This window comes from Malaclemys terrapin, chromosome 11 (assembly GCF_027887155.1).
Source record: "Malaclemys terrapin pileata isolate rMalTer1 chromosome 11, rMalTer1.hap1, whole genome shotgun sequence".
In the NCBI taxonomy this organism is placed as follows: domain Eukaryota; kingdom Metazoa; phylum Chordata; order Testudines; family Emydidae; genus Malaclemys; species Malaclemys terrapin.
This window is the reverse complement of record NC_071515.1, coordinates 45,136,411-45,155,051: the sequence shown is the minus strand read 5'-3', so window position 1 is coordinate 45,155,051 and position 18,641 is coordinate 45,136,411. Positions and strand designations below refer to the sequence as shown.

General features: G+C 37.0%; 1 protein-coding gene across 1 annotated transcript in view; it reads right to left on the bottom strand.

Annotated features, from left to right (window-relative positions):
• LOC128845590 (sodium channel protein type 2 subunit alpha-like) overlaps positions 1-18,641 on the bottom strand; it is a 117,960-nt gene that overhangs the window by 26,889 nt on the left and 72,430 nt on the right. The window contains exons 18-20 of the mRNA XM_054044412.1: positions 4,197-4,317; positions 3,017-3,171; positions 1,186-1,359 (exon numbers count right to left, since the gene is read on the bottom strand). Coding sequence (XP_053900387.1) covers positions 1,186-1,359; positions 3,017-3,171; positions 4,197-4,317 — 450 coding nt within the window. The remainder of the gene's footprint in view (positions 1-1,185; positions 1,360-3,016; positions 3,172-4,196; positions 4,318-18,641) is intronic.

Genomic DNA, 18,641 nt, shown 5'->3' with positions numbered 1-18,641 from the left:
TCTTTATTTAAGTGTATAATGGATGTTCCGTGCAGGTACTCCATAAATTAAGGTACAAAAGAATGGATAAATGGCTTGGGAAAGGAATTAAGGAGAGGTGCTTGGTAATTGAGCAAGCCAGGGGCAGTTGGGGACTCCTATGATTGGTACAGCAGGGAGCCAACCCCCCATCATTATAGTCTATGTTAACCCATCCTACGAGGGGGGGTGGTCAGTAAGGTCCCGGCAAGGGAATTGTTGGAGGGACCTGGAGGGGGGAGCTGGTGGAAGGCCCTCCTCCCCGGAATTGGTTTGAATTGGAGGGTCCCGGCAGTGGGTCTGCTGGAGGGACATGAACGGAAAGGTGTGTGTGTGTACTTGGGGAGGGGGGGGCGGAAGGGGAAGGAGGGGCTGAAAAAAGCATTCACCCCGCCCCTCATTGAATTGTGGGAGTTTTCACCTGCACTGCACATTTTATCCACCGGGTTAGTCCCAGACATCTAATAATGAAGTTGCGGCCTGAGTAAACCCATATCTAATGTCTCCTGTCATTTTTTCGGCATAGCCAGACAAAGGTCCATCTAGCCCAGTGTCCTGTCTTTCTACAATGGCCAATGCCAGGTGCCCCATAGGGAATGAACAGAACAGATAATCATCAAGTGATCCATCCCCTGCAAGGACTTTGTACATATATGCCATGGCTGGGAAGGAAGCCAAGAGAGCTTCTCTCCTCTTCCATCATAAACCCTCCCAAATCATAGCTGACTTATTTATTACAAATTGTCAAACAGCTAATAAAGCTTTGACAGCATTTGGACCAAACATAATATCTTAGATGCAAAGTTTGGATGGCTGTAGAAAAATTCCATGATGATATAATGTATTATTTGAGAAACAACATGTGATCATATAATAAGACTATGTCATAATTTATATGCACAAATTGTGGAGTTTTGCATGGGACCTTAACTTTGCTATGTCCTGGCTTTAGTTTAGTAAGTAATGTTCTGTTAGTTACAATTTTTTCTTTTGAATATAAATGTACGTTTAGTAACACCATCGGATAACAACAGGCTGTTAGTAAAATTTTCATTATTTTTTGCTGAAAGTACTGTGTTCATTAGAAATCTACTTCACAATAGTGAGCTTTGTAACTCTGTTGATAGGAAAATCAGTCAAAAAAGACTTGAAGAATAAAGAACTTACATCAACAATCAAGAAGTCCAGCCAGCACCAGGCATTAGTGAAATACATTTGAAAACCATAGGCAACCCATTTCAGAAGCATTTCCAGAATGAAGATGTAAGTGAAAACCTTGTCAGCATATTCCAGCATGGTCTTGATAGTCTTGCGCTGCTCTATATATATGTCTTCAAAAGCCTGTGAACACAAAGTTTGCAAGTATTCATAACACTTCCTGGTTCAGAAAGATCAATTAGATAAATGAAGAAAGTGGCAGGATTTAAGTTTTTGTCTCTTCTTTGTGCACCATTTTCAACTCTTATGTTACTTAGTTCCCATTTCACTACATCTGCTTCGATGGAATCCAACTTTGAGAGAGGCAGTCTTGTTTTATGCTTTCTCCAATAGAATACGGAGAATATGTTTTGAATATGAATCCTTTTCTTAAGCAAAAGAAAAAGTCTAGTCTCTTTTATTTTGAGAAACAAGAAATATAGGGACTCCACATGTAATTCTGTGTACTGTTTGTGTGACCCTCAATTGGCTGTGATTTTTTTTGACAATTGAGGTTTTACAAAATCAAAGTAAATAATTTCAGGCCAAATCCTGAGGCCCTTAGTCAGATTTTTACTCAACCTTTAAATAAACCCTCACAGAAGTTAGTGAGAAATTTGCCTGTGTAAGAATTATTGCCTGTAGAGACTTCAGGATTTGCAATCCTATTTTATTGCTGAATCAAGAAATAAATACAAAGAATGATGTTCTGCCAAAATTTTAATATGGGGCTTAACCCAAAAAAATCCTCCTGTTCCAGATACGTATATTCTCTCAGAGAGGAGTAATGAGGAAGATTTTATTTACTTCCCCATTTAAATAAAACCTTTTTCCTATCAGCATAATCAAGAAAAAAAGACAGTGTTAATTGGCAAGAAAATATATATTTAAGTGTATTTATGGAAATGTTTGTAATTCGTTTTTGGAAAGTATACTATGCCCATTGATAGGGTTGCAAGTGCAGAGCTTGTGTAATTTGAAATGGGATAGTGGTGAAGAGTGACGATCTTTTTGGAAACAATTGTCATTTTGTGAAATCTTATACATTCCAAAGATGACAAAAAATTTAGAAAATCATAATAGTAAGACAACAATGAGCCAGGGTGGAGCATGAAGGGGATGTTTTAAGCAGAATGAGAGCTTCACCAGATAGTTCAAATGGCCCCAAATCCTAAAGTAAAATAATTTGAAGCCATAAATGTGTACATGTTTTCATGTCAAAACCATGATTTGCATATGATTTTGATGTGCACTCATACATCGGCCCAGGTCCTCTCAGAAGTAGAGATGGGCTCACAATTTAAAATTTTGGTCCAAATCCAAACAGTAACAAAAGTCAATAGTATTCAGGTCCAAAACTTCTGCAATGAGTAACCACTATAAATTCTGGGTAACTCCACTGGCTTTAATAAAGTTACTCCAGATTTACACCAGTCTAATTAAAAGCAGAGTTTAGCCCAGTGTTTTGGTTTTGGTCCATCTCTAATCAAAACATATGTGAAGCCTTCCAACCTTGGTCCACATTTCAAAACTGTAATGAAACATGAAATGCAGGAAGTTTTAAAGTGATTTTGGGTTTCAGCATGAACATTTTGCACAGCTGCGATTAAAATACATCTATCAATACTTCTTTATCTTGCACATTATATCGTGAGTGTTTGCTTCTGCTGATTCCCAAATATTTCTTAAATTGAATAGATTTTCATACTGATCAAAAACTATCCTGTATGCAAACATACTTTTAATAAATCACCCTTCTAAAAACTTATTTTTCAGAATATGTCATAATTGTTTCACTCACCAGAGCGCCACTGCTCAGAAGAATCATGAAGACAATGAATGTCTCAAACCAGTTGTGTTCAACTATGCTGTAGCAGGTTTTCCTAAGATTCCACCAGTTTTTGCCTTTGCCATCTTCTATACTTACTTGACAACATGTGAACTTCTGCACACAACCTGTAAACATATTAAATAACTAGAAATTGGAATAAAATAGCAACTTATTTTGAAGTAGTTAATCACTCTGGCATCCAAATTATTATAAAAATTCTTAGTTTGATAGCCACTCTCTTTATGAGATACTTTTAAAATCTGATACTGGAATCCCCTACTTGCCGTTACAAGGTTCTGAATATCTGAATAGTGATAGTAAATAGATTTAAACTACATTTAGGAGTGAAACCATGGAGAGAAATTGACAGTGATTTGCATTTACAACTAAGTATGAAATTGACTTTAAAAATATCTGTCTATATTACACACAATCTATGAACTACAGTAGAACCTCAGAGTTACGAACACCTCGGGAATGGAGGTTGTTCGTAACTCTGAAATGTTCATAACTCTGAACAAAACATTATGGTTCTTTCAAAAGTTTACAACTGAACATTGACTTAATACAGCTTTGAAACTTTACTATGCAGAAGAAAACTGCTCCTTTCCCTTTTATTTTTTTTAGTAGTTTACATTTAACATAGCACTGTACTGTATTTACTTTTTTTTGTCTCTGCTGCTGCCTGATTGGTACTTCCAGTTCCAAATGAAGTGTATGGTTGACTGGTCAGTTCGTAACTCTGGTGTTCATAACTCTGAGGTTCTACTGTATATCCAAAACACAGTAGTGTTTGTGGCTATTGGCCCATGTCAGTTCTGTTTCTCTCAGAAAAACAGAGTTGCTCCAAATTCTAAGGGCCCTCTCTATTGACTACAAAACACAATTATAGGATTGGAAAAATTAATACTGCAAGTACCTTAATATTGAGATATGTTAGCGATTGAGCAGGGAGGAGAGTTAGCCACCTTCCAGAGAATTCCTACTTTGACAGTTGATTGTTATCACTGAGAAGGGAGTAGCTTCTCTTGGCTAGTGAAACCAGGAAGGCCCATGGTGTTTCAAGAGCCAACTGTTGTAGAAGCAAATTGTGATTGAATCAAGCCCCAGTTTGCTAACGCAATCTTTAGGCAATATTGTGTTTTGTTACCTTCTGTAAAACAGGCTATTGGTTCAAGCGCTTCTTCAGGTTCAATCTCAGCTTGTTCGCCCTCTCCAGGAGGGGCAATATCAACTGTGCTGCCTTCAGATGAGCTGGATGCATTTAGCTTCTGAAAATAAAATCCCACAGGAAATTTTTTTTCCTCACTAAGTATATATTATTCATAGAAGACATTGAAATATGTCAGTGCTCCACAACTTTTAAATAAGTTTATCAGTAAATACATATTGATAATATGCATTACCATAAGTAAAATCATAGTATTAAAATCTATGTAGTGTGGTTTTGATTTCTAGAATATCTTCTTATGGGAAATTCTAAAAAATAATTTGTCCACTAACCTGATCCATGTGTAAGAATTCTGAAATTAAGGTTCAATAATATTAAAATTGGTCAATTTGCATATGCCATACTGTTAGTTATTTCACTCCCTTTTATATTGGATTAAACTGTGAATGTCACTTAATCTTTCCAGCACAATGACCAAACCAATAGAAATCAGCATATCTTCATGTCCACTACAAATGGTATTTTCTCTAAAATATACAGTGTTTGGATTGAAATGTTGAAAATTAGATCTTTTTTCCGGTAGCAATCCTTATGACAGTACACATAACCTGTTGTTTAAGTATCTTACTGTAATGTCAGTTGAGAGGAGCAGCAAGTTAACTTTAGGACAAGCCACTATTTTGCATTATCTTCCACTATGCATGTATTATCTTTATACATAGTCAAATCATGCAGTCCTTACTCAGGCAAAACTCCTACTGACTTCAGTGGAAGTTTCGCTGAGGACTGAAGAGAGCATGATTCAGGGACTGATCCAAATGCTCCTGAACTCAATGGAAGCCTCTCCACTGACTTTAGTGGACTTTGAATCAGGCCACTGGTCTATTGGCAGTTTAAGGCTATCTATTATTCTGGCACCTGTATTTGCTTTTAAATTTGCAAGTAAAACTATTTTTAAATGCATTTATTTCTGAGCACAACTAAAGTGAAAACAAGTACTCATCAAAGAGTTTGTAACATCTTTTTAGCTGTTCATAGTTTGTTGATTTGTGTCTTGAATTACTTCAATCAGAAATACATTCTTATTCAGTTTTAAATAGGTAATGTAACCAAGTCTTCAGCCCTAAAGAAAGCACCGTAGTGAAATACATCATTATAGACCATGCAGCCGTAGAAGTAATATGCTACATCACTGTAATTTAGATTATAGTATGGGTAAGAAACTGTTAGTGTTATTGCCATATAATTTATAATGTCAGGAATGGCTACATACTCTACAGTTAATTTTACAGATTTATATAGGAATTGATGTAAGTACATCGAGTACCCTACATACATGAAACATTAATACTGATAACTGGATGCTGATTAGGAGCATTATTTAAAGATTGATCCTGTATTGTATTAGAATACAGAATAACTTAAAGGCATTATTTATATTGAAAATTTGAGTCTGATTCCTGATCATGAAATAATAATCCTAGTCTAGGCTAAAGTACTTGGATGCTGATGTGCCTTATCCTGAGATGTTGTGTAAATCTGTGTAGCTCCATTGACTTCCAATCAAGGGGAGCGTGACCTCCGTTAAGCTACACAAATTTACACCACCCTGAGGATCTCGCCTGACACCTTTATCAGCCCAAGATATGGATACTACTGAATCAATAGGCACCACTCTCAGGTAGCTGTTACCCTGCTGAAATATCTAATGAACAAATATTTAATTGAATAAAATGATAAACAAAATGATTGATTAAATGTGGACATGAGATTCGGGAGCTGTCATGTTTGTGAACATATAGACATCAAATTCTGAGGATATCAATCAGAATGCTGAGATTTGCACAATGTATGGAAAACTATAATATGGTTGAAAGGCAGTGACTGTATCTGAGCTCTGACTGGCTGTGACAGTCTGTTTCAGTATAAACCTTGAGAAAATGTTACTTTATGATTTCTTGTGGCTTTTTTGGAATTTTGTGTAGCTTTTGTAAAGGAGATGAACAGTTCTGAAAACTACATTTTCTATTGATCTTTAGTTAAGGACTGATATTACATCCTTGCCTTCCATTAACTCAGGAGACAGCTTGCAGGATCAGGCCTTAAATTATTTGGAAACAAAGGACATGATCCATACATAATTGAAATTGATGTGACTCTTTCCATTGACTGCACTGGGCTTTGGAGCAGGCCTAAAGAAATAGGGTTACTGTAGATCCACATCTAAATAATAAGTACATTATAATTTTTTCTTTGAGCAGCTCTGGCATATTCCCACTTATGGGTATTGCACTGCCTGGTGGTGCCTGATGTTAGAACCTTCTCCAAGCAGTGTCTGTTCGAGCACTTGCACAGCCCCTTTGCCTCTGCCCTCAGCATCTCCAGATGTTGTAAGGAGTGGGGGCAATGCCTTCTATCACCTCACTTTCTTCCAACCACTGTGCCAGATGGAAGTAAACCACTCCAGACCATTCGGATCTGAGTTTTTTCCCCCAGTTCTTAGTGTCTTGGTAATTGTTTAGTATAGTTTTAGTTAGTTAGTTAAGTCGTTAGTAGCTTGGTGAAACTGAAGAAAAAGCAGAAGCTAAATGAATTCTTTGTCAGTCTTAACTGTAGAGGATGTGTGGGAGATTCCCATTCTTCTTCGATAACACATCTCCCAGACTGAGATGTCAATATTGGAGGTTTTGGAACAAATTAATAAATTAAACAGTACTAAGTCGCCAGGACCAGATGGTATTCACCCAAGAGTTCAGAAGGAGCTCAAACGTGAAATTGCAGAACTACTAACTATTACTATGTAACCTATCACTTAAATGAGCCTCCGTACCAAATGATTAGAGAATAGCTAATGTAATGCTGAATTTTTTAAACAAAAGGCTCCAGAGGCAGTCCTGGCAATACCAGGCAAACTGATTGAAACTATAGTAAAGAACAGAATTATCAGACACATAGACACACACTATGTTTTAGTGAAGATTCAACATGGCTTGTTGTTTCCTAGTGAAAGGAAATCATTCCTCACCAATCTATTAGAATTCTTTGAAGGTATCAACAAGCATGTGGACAAGGGTGATCCAGTGGATATAGTGTACTTAGACTTTCAGAAAGACCTTGACAAGGTCCGACACCAAAAACTTGTAAGCAAAGTCACAGTCATGGGGTGAGAGGGTATATCCTCTCATGGATCAGTAACTGGTTAAGAGATAGGAAACAAAGGGTAGGAATAAATGGTCAGTTTTCATACTGGAGAGAGGTAAGTAGTGGGGACCTCAAGGATCCATACTGGGACATACTGTCACTTACTCCTGCAAGATGAAATAATTTAAAGGCTGCAGGAAATCAGAACCTTTGTTGGGTCTGTCTCCAGATCCTGTTGCTCAAGCAGCCAGGGCTTCAAAGGCACAGGTGATGATGAAGAGCAGACTGTCTGCTACAGAACCAAGAGCCACATTGTCAGCTCCAGCTGTGTTGGTTCCGAAGAAGCATTCAAGGGAGAAGATAGCCACCGTTAGAAATGCCAGATCCCTCATTTCAGATTTGTCAGATCTATCTGATTCTGACAGGGCCTCTACAACTATGGCTCCAAAATCCAGACTGGCTCTGGCTTCAGCTTCAAGTACCAAGCAGGCAGATCTGTGTATTTCACCAGATTCCATGCCATCCAGGTCTTCAGCTCCAACTTCGACCTGTGTCCAGTTTCAGCTCCAACTTCGGGTCCATAGAATATATTTACTTTGGCTGATGTACACCATTTGGTTTCTGAGGGCTTCTTGGATCTGAATGAGAGGAAGAGACTGGCTTCATCAGTTCTGAGTTCAGTGTCAATTCTCCTGAAAAAAGGAGAAGAGAAGAGGAGATTATTAGTCTTTCTCCTGGTCCATCTACACCTTCTCCTCCTAAGTCTCCTACAGTGTCCCCACAAAGAGTTTTCTCTCCAGTCTCTAGGTCCATTACTATCTTCAGTGGAATCCATTACTGATCCAAGGCCAGATCCATGTTTAGAGGTTGACAGAGGAAGAATAAAGAGACCTGCTTCTTCTTTTTGATCCTCCTCCTGCACGTATGTTCTCACATCACAGTTGTGGGGGAGACTGGCAGTCCTGGAGTCCATGGCCTTATTGGGAGCTGCCACAGGAATTTTTCAGTCATCCTCCTTATGGATGGAAAGGTGATATTTTATCTGTAAAGGATCCAGTGGTGGAGAAATCCTCGGATCCAGTTCCACCAGATCTGTCTGCATCTCAGATAGTGGTACCTGATTGTCTGTTTGAAGAAGAAGATACGGAGATAACTTCTGTTTTTGAACAAGAGTAGGCTGACACAGACCCCGATCCTGATTTGTCACCAGATGAGCCTGTGGGAGTGGCTTCTGCCTCTTTTCCTTTTGAGGATGCTCTGCAGTGCCATGACCTGATGGATCACACAGTGTTCACATTGAAATTAACTTCACTAGTTGTGGAGAAAACATCCCATCCAGTGTTCGACATTGTTTAAGCTACCTGCAAGAGTAGGAAGTTTGTTATCAATTCTTGATGGTCTACCGCAGCGAGCTACATCTGTGTGGTCCACTTTTACTTTTTGCCAGCCTATTTTGAAGAGGCAGATAAATTATATCAGATACCCTCATAGCAGTTTTCATATTTTTACACACAACCTGTACCTAATTCATTAGGTTGTGGCTGCTACCAGTAGCATGTTGAGGTCTGGACAAGCACTGATAGAGAAGGGAAAATATTGATTCCTTAGGGAAAAAAGTATTCTCCTCTTCCCTTCTTGGAAAATTATCAAGCAACTATGATCCACTCTCAGTTCCACTTATGGGAAAAGATGGCATTGTTTGTGCAGGATTTGCCAGATAACAAAAGGAAATTAGCAAATGTGATCCTAATGGAGGTGAAAATATGACAAAGCATGCTTTTGGAGCTTCTTTAGTCACCTTGAACTCTTCTGCTAGAGCACTGGCATATGCAGTTACCTGGAGTAGACAAGCGTGGTTTTGTTGCTCTTCTCTGGCTCAGGATATGAGAATTGAGTTAGGGGATGGTCTTTTAAGTGAAAAGGCAGATGAGTTGCTGGAAAATCTGAAGGAGACAAGCTCAAAAGCTGCTATTTGAGCTTTGATTTCTTTTACCAGGCGGAGACCTTTGACTACTCATTTCCATTATCAGAAACACAGTCTTCCTTGACTTATTTCCCATTGAATCAAAGACATCAGTAACTACACCAACAGGGTATGTCTTTCCAGAGCCAAAACAAGAAGTCTTTCGAATCAAAGCCTAAATCTAAACAATCTGCTTCCTCCCTGTTGTCTTTGGTGAACAACCAACCCTCAGATTTTCTGACAGGATCAAGAGTCCAGAATCAATCAGTGGGGATCTTCCCTTCCTGTTTGGAGACAGGCTAGCATATTTTCTCATCAGATGGAGGACAGATAATACATTGGACAAATGGGTGCTACAAATGATAGAAAAGGACTAGGTCAATCAATCTGAGAAATTTCCCCCTTTCAATTCCTTGTACCCTACCTTTTTCAGGGAACCTTCTCATGAGGCTATTTTACTTTCAGAAGTGCAGAAATTCCTTCTGATAGGAGCTGTTGAGGAGGTATCTAAAACCTGAGAGGTTGGGTTTTTCTCAAGAGACTTTTTGGTACAGAAAAAGTACGGTTTCATCTGATTTTAGATTTAAGGAATCTGAACAAATACATATGAAAGTTTCAGTTATGTATGTTAGCTCTGGCCTCCATAATTCCTTCACTTTCAGCTATAGATTGGTTTGTGATGCTTGAGTGAAAGGACACATTTTCATATTTCTGCCAGTACAGTCATCAAAAATACCTTTGTTTCAAGGTGTTGGGAGGCCATTTCCAATACAACATGATCCCATTTGGCCTGTTAACCACACCAATAGTGTTTGTAAAGTGCCTTTCTGTAGTAGCTGCTCAGATGAGAAAGCAGGTTATTTTTGTTTACCCTTAATTGAGTGATTGGCTGTTGAAGGATGCTGTTCGCAAGGATCTATCAAGCCATACTGCTATACAACCACCCTTTTTTCAGACTTGGAGATGCTTCTGAATGTCAAAAAGTTGAATTTCTGCCCAACTCAGAGAACTGTACTCATAGACTCCATATTGGACTTGGTGATAGGAAATATCTTTTTACCAGAGGACAATTTTTTAAAAATAGTGCCGTATGTTTTAAACTCTCAAATATGTCTAACACAGAAAGTAATTTTCTTCCTGGGTCTCATGGCAGCTAAGACTTACATGACTCTGTTTGCACATCTCAGAATGAGGACAATGCAGCACTGGATGTCTCAGGTTTACAGGCCAAATTCGGACAATCTTCAATTGTCAGTTAATATCCTTTGAGGCATTTTGGACTCACCTGTCTCTCCTTGGGATTTTATTTGTTCTTTATCTACATTTGTGAAGTCAGCTTTTGAACCCTTGGCTGAGTGTTTATGTATTAAAATGACATTAATTGTTGCCATAACGTCAGCCAGAAATTAATGGAATTAAAGGCCTTGGGACTGATCCACTGTACATCTTTTCATAAAGGGGGTTCTTAGACTTGATCTTAAGCTTATGCCAAAAGTCGTTTCTGAATTTCACATTAATCAGACAATTAATTTGCTGGTATTTGTTCCAAGACCACCTAGTAAAAAAGGGGAATCAGTTTGAAATATTTTAGATAGAAGAACTGTTGCATATTATTTAAATAGAACTAAAATTTTTGGAAAATCATCTAGATTATTCGTCTCTTATTCTAAGAATCACATGGATCATACTGTGTCTCCCCAGATTTTTTTTAGATGGATAAAGGAATGTTTTGTTGAATGTTAAAGTTAGCAGAAATTCCTGTACCTACAACAGTATGATCTCATTCCACCAGAGCTGTGGCAATGCCTTTTGCTTGTCCTGCGCAAGTCCCTGTTACTAAAATTTACACTGCTTCAACCTGAAGTTCTGTGCACACTTTTTCTAAATGTTATGCTCTCAATTTGGCTTCAAGGGCTAAAAAGCAGGCCATTCATCTTATTTTAAGATAGACAGTCCTGGTTTTAAATGGTTTGTCCCCTGTCTGGTAGGGATGTGCCAGTAGGGGTGGGCCCACCGCCATTCTGGGAAGTACCGGAATGCCTGGTATTCTGGGGGTTTGTGAGTGGCCATCCTAAGGGCTGATGCTAAATTTGATAGAGCGGTGCTTCAGTCTCTGTTCAATGAAGACTCTGTTCCTTCATTGAGATTATTTTCAGTACTGCTTATCAAACTATTCCATAAGTGGGAATATGCAAAGCCACTCGAAGAAGAAATGAAGGTTAATTGTAACCAGAGTTCTTAGAGGTGGCTCTGCATATTTACACTTCCCAACCTCCTTCTCCACTTTCTCAGAGTCCTTTTATTTTTTTTCTCTGGGTTGGCAGTGGAAGGAACTGAGGTGTTAGAGGGTGCTGCACCCCTTTATAGAGCTTTGCCCTCAGAACATTTCAGAGATACTGACAGGAGGGATAAAAGGGGGTGTACCATTAGGCACCACTAGGCAGGGCAATACCCAGAAGCATGAATATACAAAACCATCTCAAAGAACTCCAGTTGCAAGTAACTTTCATTTTATGCACGTGAGGATTCCCACTGAGTTCCCATTGACTTGAGTTGGATCGGGTCTCACATGCCTAAAATTACTCATGAGGGTATGTTTTTACACGATTGGGGCCTTAATTGGGCTACACATTCTAGGAGCTGACAGATACCATAGTTCTATTTCTTTAGACTTGGTGTTGTATGTTATGGTTATAATGAAATGCAATACCACCCATCCTTATTTTTTTTTATGTGAGAATGTCATATAAAATAATAATTTTGTTATAATAAAGGACACTCATTTGTTACAAGAAGATGTCACTGGACTCAAATACTGTTGCATGTTGTTAATCTCCTCTTGCTGGATACATGTAGTCACCCAGTCAAGTACTTTACAAACAATATACATGAAGGCATTTACAGATAATTGGTTTTCAAAATAGGAAGTCCTGATCCTATTTTAGTAATTGTACTTCTGTTATCTTGAAAGACATCAATTTAAATGTTTCATCTGATAGGTGTTGATGCCGCAGAATTTAAAATTTTCATTTGATAGTTGGTGATTGTAGCATTAATGGACATGATTTCTGATTGGAAGATCACATCTCTTTAGTGCTTTGACCTACAAGAGACCAGTTTGTCCACAAGTATTGCTTTTGAAAAGAACACTGGATAATGTATTTACTATTTCCAACTAGTGGCTGATTTTTTTTTTTTTTACTGGTACCTAAAAATCAGTCATTGAACAAACTGCTTGACTCACACTAGAGTAAAACACAACTTTTAAAAGGGGTGTTTTCTTGTTCTCTCTCTTTTTCTCTCTCTCTGTCTTTTCTGATAAAGAATGCTGTAAAATAAAACAACTTATTTGTAATGTATTAAAAAGTGTTCCATAAAGAAAAAGATATTGGGATATAAGGAAATTATTTGGTTTTATGGTAGATCACATGGACCAGGCTGATCTCTTAATCAGGTTTAGGTGAGCAATGCCTCTCTCCCCAGATAAGATGGATCATTTTAAGCATTTTTGTAAGAATTTCCAACTTCGTTGATAGAAAATTGCAGGATTACGTTTCGATATCCAGCCCTGCCCAAAGACACTGTTTCAGTGAATTAAAGTCACCTGTGCTACATAATGATTAGTTTAGCCACCTTTGACATCACAGTTGTATTGCATAACTATGATTATAATGAAATAAAAATCAAATTTATATATAGGATTTGTCCTGAAATAGAAAAATCTCTAACAAATAGAACAATCCAAAAAATTCCATATAAAGTTATTTTTAGAAACCATCTTTCTCTTGTAAAATATTGTGTGAGCCATCATATACATGAAACATACAAGCAAGGTGTGAGGAGGGTAAGATAATTACCTCAGGATTTGGATAACATTGCAAACTATTCTAGCTTTACTTGGCTACCAGGATATCCTCACACCTCCCTCCTCATTCCTCCCATCCTGATGTGCATCCTTTTAGTTTACAGGAGGAATAACTAAGTATCAAGCATGCATGTATGTATATATTCTTAATTAGGCATAATTGAGCTCATTGTTTATTTTATATGTATACTACACATATTTATATATATACTACTACATATAAAACACAAAAAGTGCATGTATGTGGTGTAACACACACACACACACATATATATAATCTCTCACACACTTTCTGGTTAATATTTTGCCATAAATCCAGTTTAACTCAGTTTTCATAATAGGCTTTAATAATAATATTAATTCAATGATTTCCAAAATTAAAATATGTTAAATAATTATGTGAGAATTGCCTCTAAATTGGTAACATTTATGAATAATTTAATTACTAATCTTCAATATCAGAACATGAGGAAGATCATAAGCATCAAAATATTGAAAGTAGATATATTTAAACCAAAGAAAGAATACGTTTTGTAAATAAGTAGACAAAGACATTTAAAACAAAAACAAAAAAATAATGTAGATTATATTGACATATTTTAGGATTTTGCTTTCATCATTTCATTGTGGATATCATCTATGTACCAAAGGAAGAAAAAATTGACAGTTACTAGCACATAACCTAAATGGAGGTGGAGGGGAAAGAAAAGGGGGGGAGGTGTCCCTTTAAAAAAGGAAAAGTAAGATTTGGGAACTCATACTCTAATTATATATCTGTTTATTTACTAAGAAATAATTATAAGCCTGAATTTCTTCCTGTCACTGGAAATATGAGAAGTTCCTTCTTTAAATGATGTAAAGCTGTACATGGTCAGAATAAAAATATGATATATTTAAACTAGGTAGAATAGAACTCATTTGTGGCCTCATCCTTCACCACTGAAATCAGTAAGAGCTTAGTCACTGACATCAAGGGCCATAGAATAAAGGCTGGTAACTATCAATCATTAATACTTCCAATGATTGTCAATGAAAAGTAGTCAGTTCTTCAACTCTTCTTGCCCAACACAGGACTCTGTTGCCACTATTCCACACATCACAATTGTTACATTTGTTAAACAGCAAATTAGAGAAGTGTAGATTATTTTCATTAATATAACAAAGGGTGCAATTCCTTAGCATGCTCTTCATTTATTTTTCAGGCAATCTCAAGCAATCTCAAGTGTCGAAAATCAAGTGAAGTAAATTACAAACCCCCCTAAAATTAAGAAAGAATGTTTGTAGTTTAGAAAAGGCTTTAATGCTGATTTTTCTAATAGTAATACCAATAAAAATATCAAGAAAGTTCAAGGTATTGTATGAATTACAAAATAATTCTTTGTCAAATTGATCAGTACCTGCAGAGAGGTGTCTTATTCTATACAGGGATACATTTGAAACTATTTGTTTATGATGTAGCATTCTCAAGGCCTGTATCAGCAAAACAACATGCTTAAATTAGAGCAGAACCTCCTCTCCACCCCCCAGAGTATCAAGGAAAAACTACTTCTATGAGCGTAGTGTTGTTCTGAAAAAATATATAATTATACACATTATTGTATAGAATGTGACAAATAGACATACATAGTAATGGTTTAGTAACAACCAGAATATTTGAGTAACTACATTCATTAGAGTGTATAGTGAGCCTACGTACTCTTCTTTTAAAAGTAGTGCATTTTCTGATTTCAACAGCTTAAATCATCAAAACAAACCTTGACCAACAGCATGTTGTTGGGCCCATTTCCAATGCATTCACTTAAGACCCATTCTTGCTCCCATTTAATTTTGCTCTAGATTTCAATGGGAGCAGGAGCAGGCTGCTAAAATTTTAAGCTTTACAAAGTGCTTCATGATTCAAAGTGACAAAAATATAAATAAAGGGACTCAGCCATTACAAATTGCCTTTAATAGTCAGCTATTCATTTCAAACTTTGAGTTTTGACTGTTACAAATTGCTGTATGATTTGGTTGACAAAATATAATATAAATAAAGGAATTCCCTATTCAAAATTGCCTGGAACCAAACCATTAATCTCAAATATCATGAAGTTTGCATGTATACTACAAAAATAACTTTGCTAACTACATCTCTTAGAGCTTTATTCTGGTCTTTTGGATTAGCTCGAGCATATCTTGATTTATATCATTATGATATTTGCCCTGAGACTGAAACAGGGTGTATGCCACACAGTACTGTGAATTTGTATGAGCCCATAAGGTCCAGTAAGGGAGATTTTAGTTATTGCCCAGTTAAGATCAATTAAAAATATAGATGTAAAATGTCTAACCCGTACATAATTTTAACAGTGAAGGCTCAGTTATGTCTCCCATGAGGCAAAATCTTATGAGCGGGTGCATGGTGGCATTTTTCTTTTGAAAGACATATTGTGCCATAATACCTCCTGGGTATGTGGGGAGGACAGCACAGAGTTAATCTTGCTAAACCTTTAACAAGATGGATCAAATGCGCCCCCCAGCACAGCCATCTTGTTACATAGGAGGATGGAAGGCATCCCTGTGACTTCTCTTTTCTGTAGTCCACTCAAAATTTTGGTAGTAACCCTGCAGTTGGATTCTTATGTGTGCAGATTCCCTTTGAAGCCAGTGGGGCTCCATGTGGGCACAACATTTTGTCCCTATGGGTCCAGTTGCAGGATTGGAGCCTTAGTCCTTACAAGGTCCCTAAACTGCTGCAATCATGTCAAATTCTATTCAGAGCTACACTGATGTAAGTCCATAGCAATCCCATTCAAGTCAGTAGAGTTGCTCCAGATTTACACTGGCATTAGAGCAAAAATAGGTGCATAACTTTTATAAATGTTATAAACTTTTATAAAACTTTTATCAATTTTTGCATCATATTTGCTTTTATCTGTCCATGAAAGTTCTGTCAGTTATGCTGCAATGGAGAGTACATTTGCCTTTTATTAAAAACAAACAATGTAACTGCAATTTTTTTAAAAGAAATGTTGATTGCTTAAATTACTCTGATTTACATTGAGTAATGTGAGATCCAGATTTGAAACACAGACTCAGGTATCATAACATGTGCATTCTAAAATAATTGTATTTGATGGAAGAATGTTGATATGCAAATGTTTTTTAGTTTCTTTGGTTTTTGGAAGAGAATGTTTGTAAAGGCTTTTTTTGGCAGTTCTGTTCTCTCTTCTCTTCTGTGAAGTGTTTTTTGTTTGTCTATTTGCTTCTGCTGAATATTACTTTTGGCATAAATTATGTGTCCTGTTCATATGCAGTTTATGAAAATTCAAGATATGTGGGTGCCCAAATGAATACAGAATATTGCTCTTAGTACCTAGCAAGTTTGCATTAAACATTTCAAAATATAAATAAATGTAAATATTTTTGTGACATGAGTAGATTTTGAAATGTTCCAATTATATTCATTAAGGAATTTAAATGTGACAATAAGCATTACATAAATCATCTAGAACTTCCTTTAGTAAACCAATACATTTATAAGGGCTGAATCAAAAAGGGTTGTTTTTATATTTTTAAAAACTATGCATGCTCCCTTTTTTCTTTGTTCTTTTTAAAGTTGAACATTCCTTTAATGGTTTGATCCATATTACCAAAACCTGAAGAGCATGCAGTTATTGTTAAAGTACTTCATCAAAAATATCTAGAAGAGTCATTAGCAGAGTCAAATGTATGTTGGGGTTGCCAGTCTTGCCTGACCATGCTGTGATGTGAGTCACATGACTCAGCAGAGAGCAGCTGTGCATGTTTCTACTATCTTGCAATGGATGGGGAAGGAACATAGCTTAGTTGCATGCAGGCCAGTCAATAGCCATTAAAAAAGTGATATGTATAACTTGCTTAGGTAACCTGTGTAAAAGTGGTGATACGTTGCTCTACCTGGTTAAAAAGCACAAGAGCTGCGTTCTTGATTGCTCCAGCTTGGTTTTACCCCTGTGAGAAGTAAGAACGGTAGGCAGTGAAGTTCAAGATTATAGTACCTCTACTTTTCTTCTCTTTGGAAACTCTAATTCAAACATGGCTTCAAAACAGTAAAAATATATTTACTAAATATTTTATCAGTTGGCAAAAAGGAGGATACATATTGGCTGACAAAAGAGTTCAACAAACATTCCTAAGGATTGACTGTAAGTTTATATCTAGTATCATCAGATTCATATAAAATACAGGAGCTGAAGCTAATAACTGTTCTGCAAAATTGTGGCTCACAATTAAGAAACAAAAATGAACTAACTACATAATAATATGGCTAGCACAGATTTTGAAAGTATATGATAGCTTTAAAGATAAATCTTAATAAACATTATTTTAACGCTTGGCAGAATATTCTTCGAATTTTCACACTTAAATTGTTTACTCTTCATTTAATTGACCGTGTGCATATTTTATCATTCTAAACTGAATGCATACAATAAGCAAAATACTTTGAGGTTTTCTGTTTTATAGTTCCTGCTTCCATCCTTTTAACAATGATAGAATTTACATGTAGAAATACCTCACAAAACAGTGAATTCTCCTTGAATTTCTATCCAAATTAGATATTGTGAGGTACTGTATTATGTAAAAAACTATTTTAACATTATTATTTTATGACTATTTGGCTTTCTAAAGTTTCTTGATCCATTTGGGAAGGAATGGGCCAGCTGGATGGTTGGACCTGGCCCATCAGTGGCATTTGAGACAGTGGGCTGACACGTTACAGATCCAAACTATCAGGCACTCTAAAGAAGCTGATACTTTGGATGGTGTAGTGCCATTTGGGAAGGAACTGGCCCTTTGAATTGGCCAGGTGGTAGGGAAGGGGAATTCATGCTATTGGTTTGCAAAGCTGTGAACATATTGATCAAGTCATACGGGTGATGATATACGATGATATCATGGTCATTCACAGCTGTAGGAAGGGGCAACACCTTCTCTTTTTCTACTATTTACTGATCTTGGGTGAAATCCTGGATCCATCAAAGTCAACGAGAGGCCAGGATTTCAATCTTTGTTCTGAGGATTAGGGGGCATCGATGTTAAAGAATCATTTTAATGTTGCTAACCTGAACTATTTATTGCTGATTTCAGATATTAACTTGAGACTTATTCCTTCAATTTTATGATGATTCATATAATATATATATATGCAGTGAATTCTGCTTAATAGCAATCCATATATTAACAACTTCTGATTAGTAGCAACATTTTGGTGGGAACCAGTCCTGTCCAATTGACCTTAGTGTAAATGGGATTTGGATATTGGCAACAGCATGACGCTTATTAAGAAAGGCCCAGGTGCAGGTTTGCAAGGCTGCAGCCAGGGCAGGAAGTGTTGGGATGTGCTTTCTCTGGCTGCAGTCTCACAAACCTGCCTGCAGCCGGGTGCTCAGCACATTCCAGTGGTTCTGGTGCTGCAGGGGCTGTGGAAAGGACA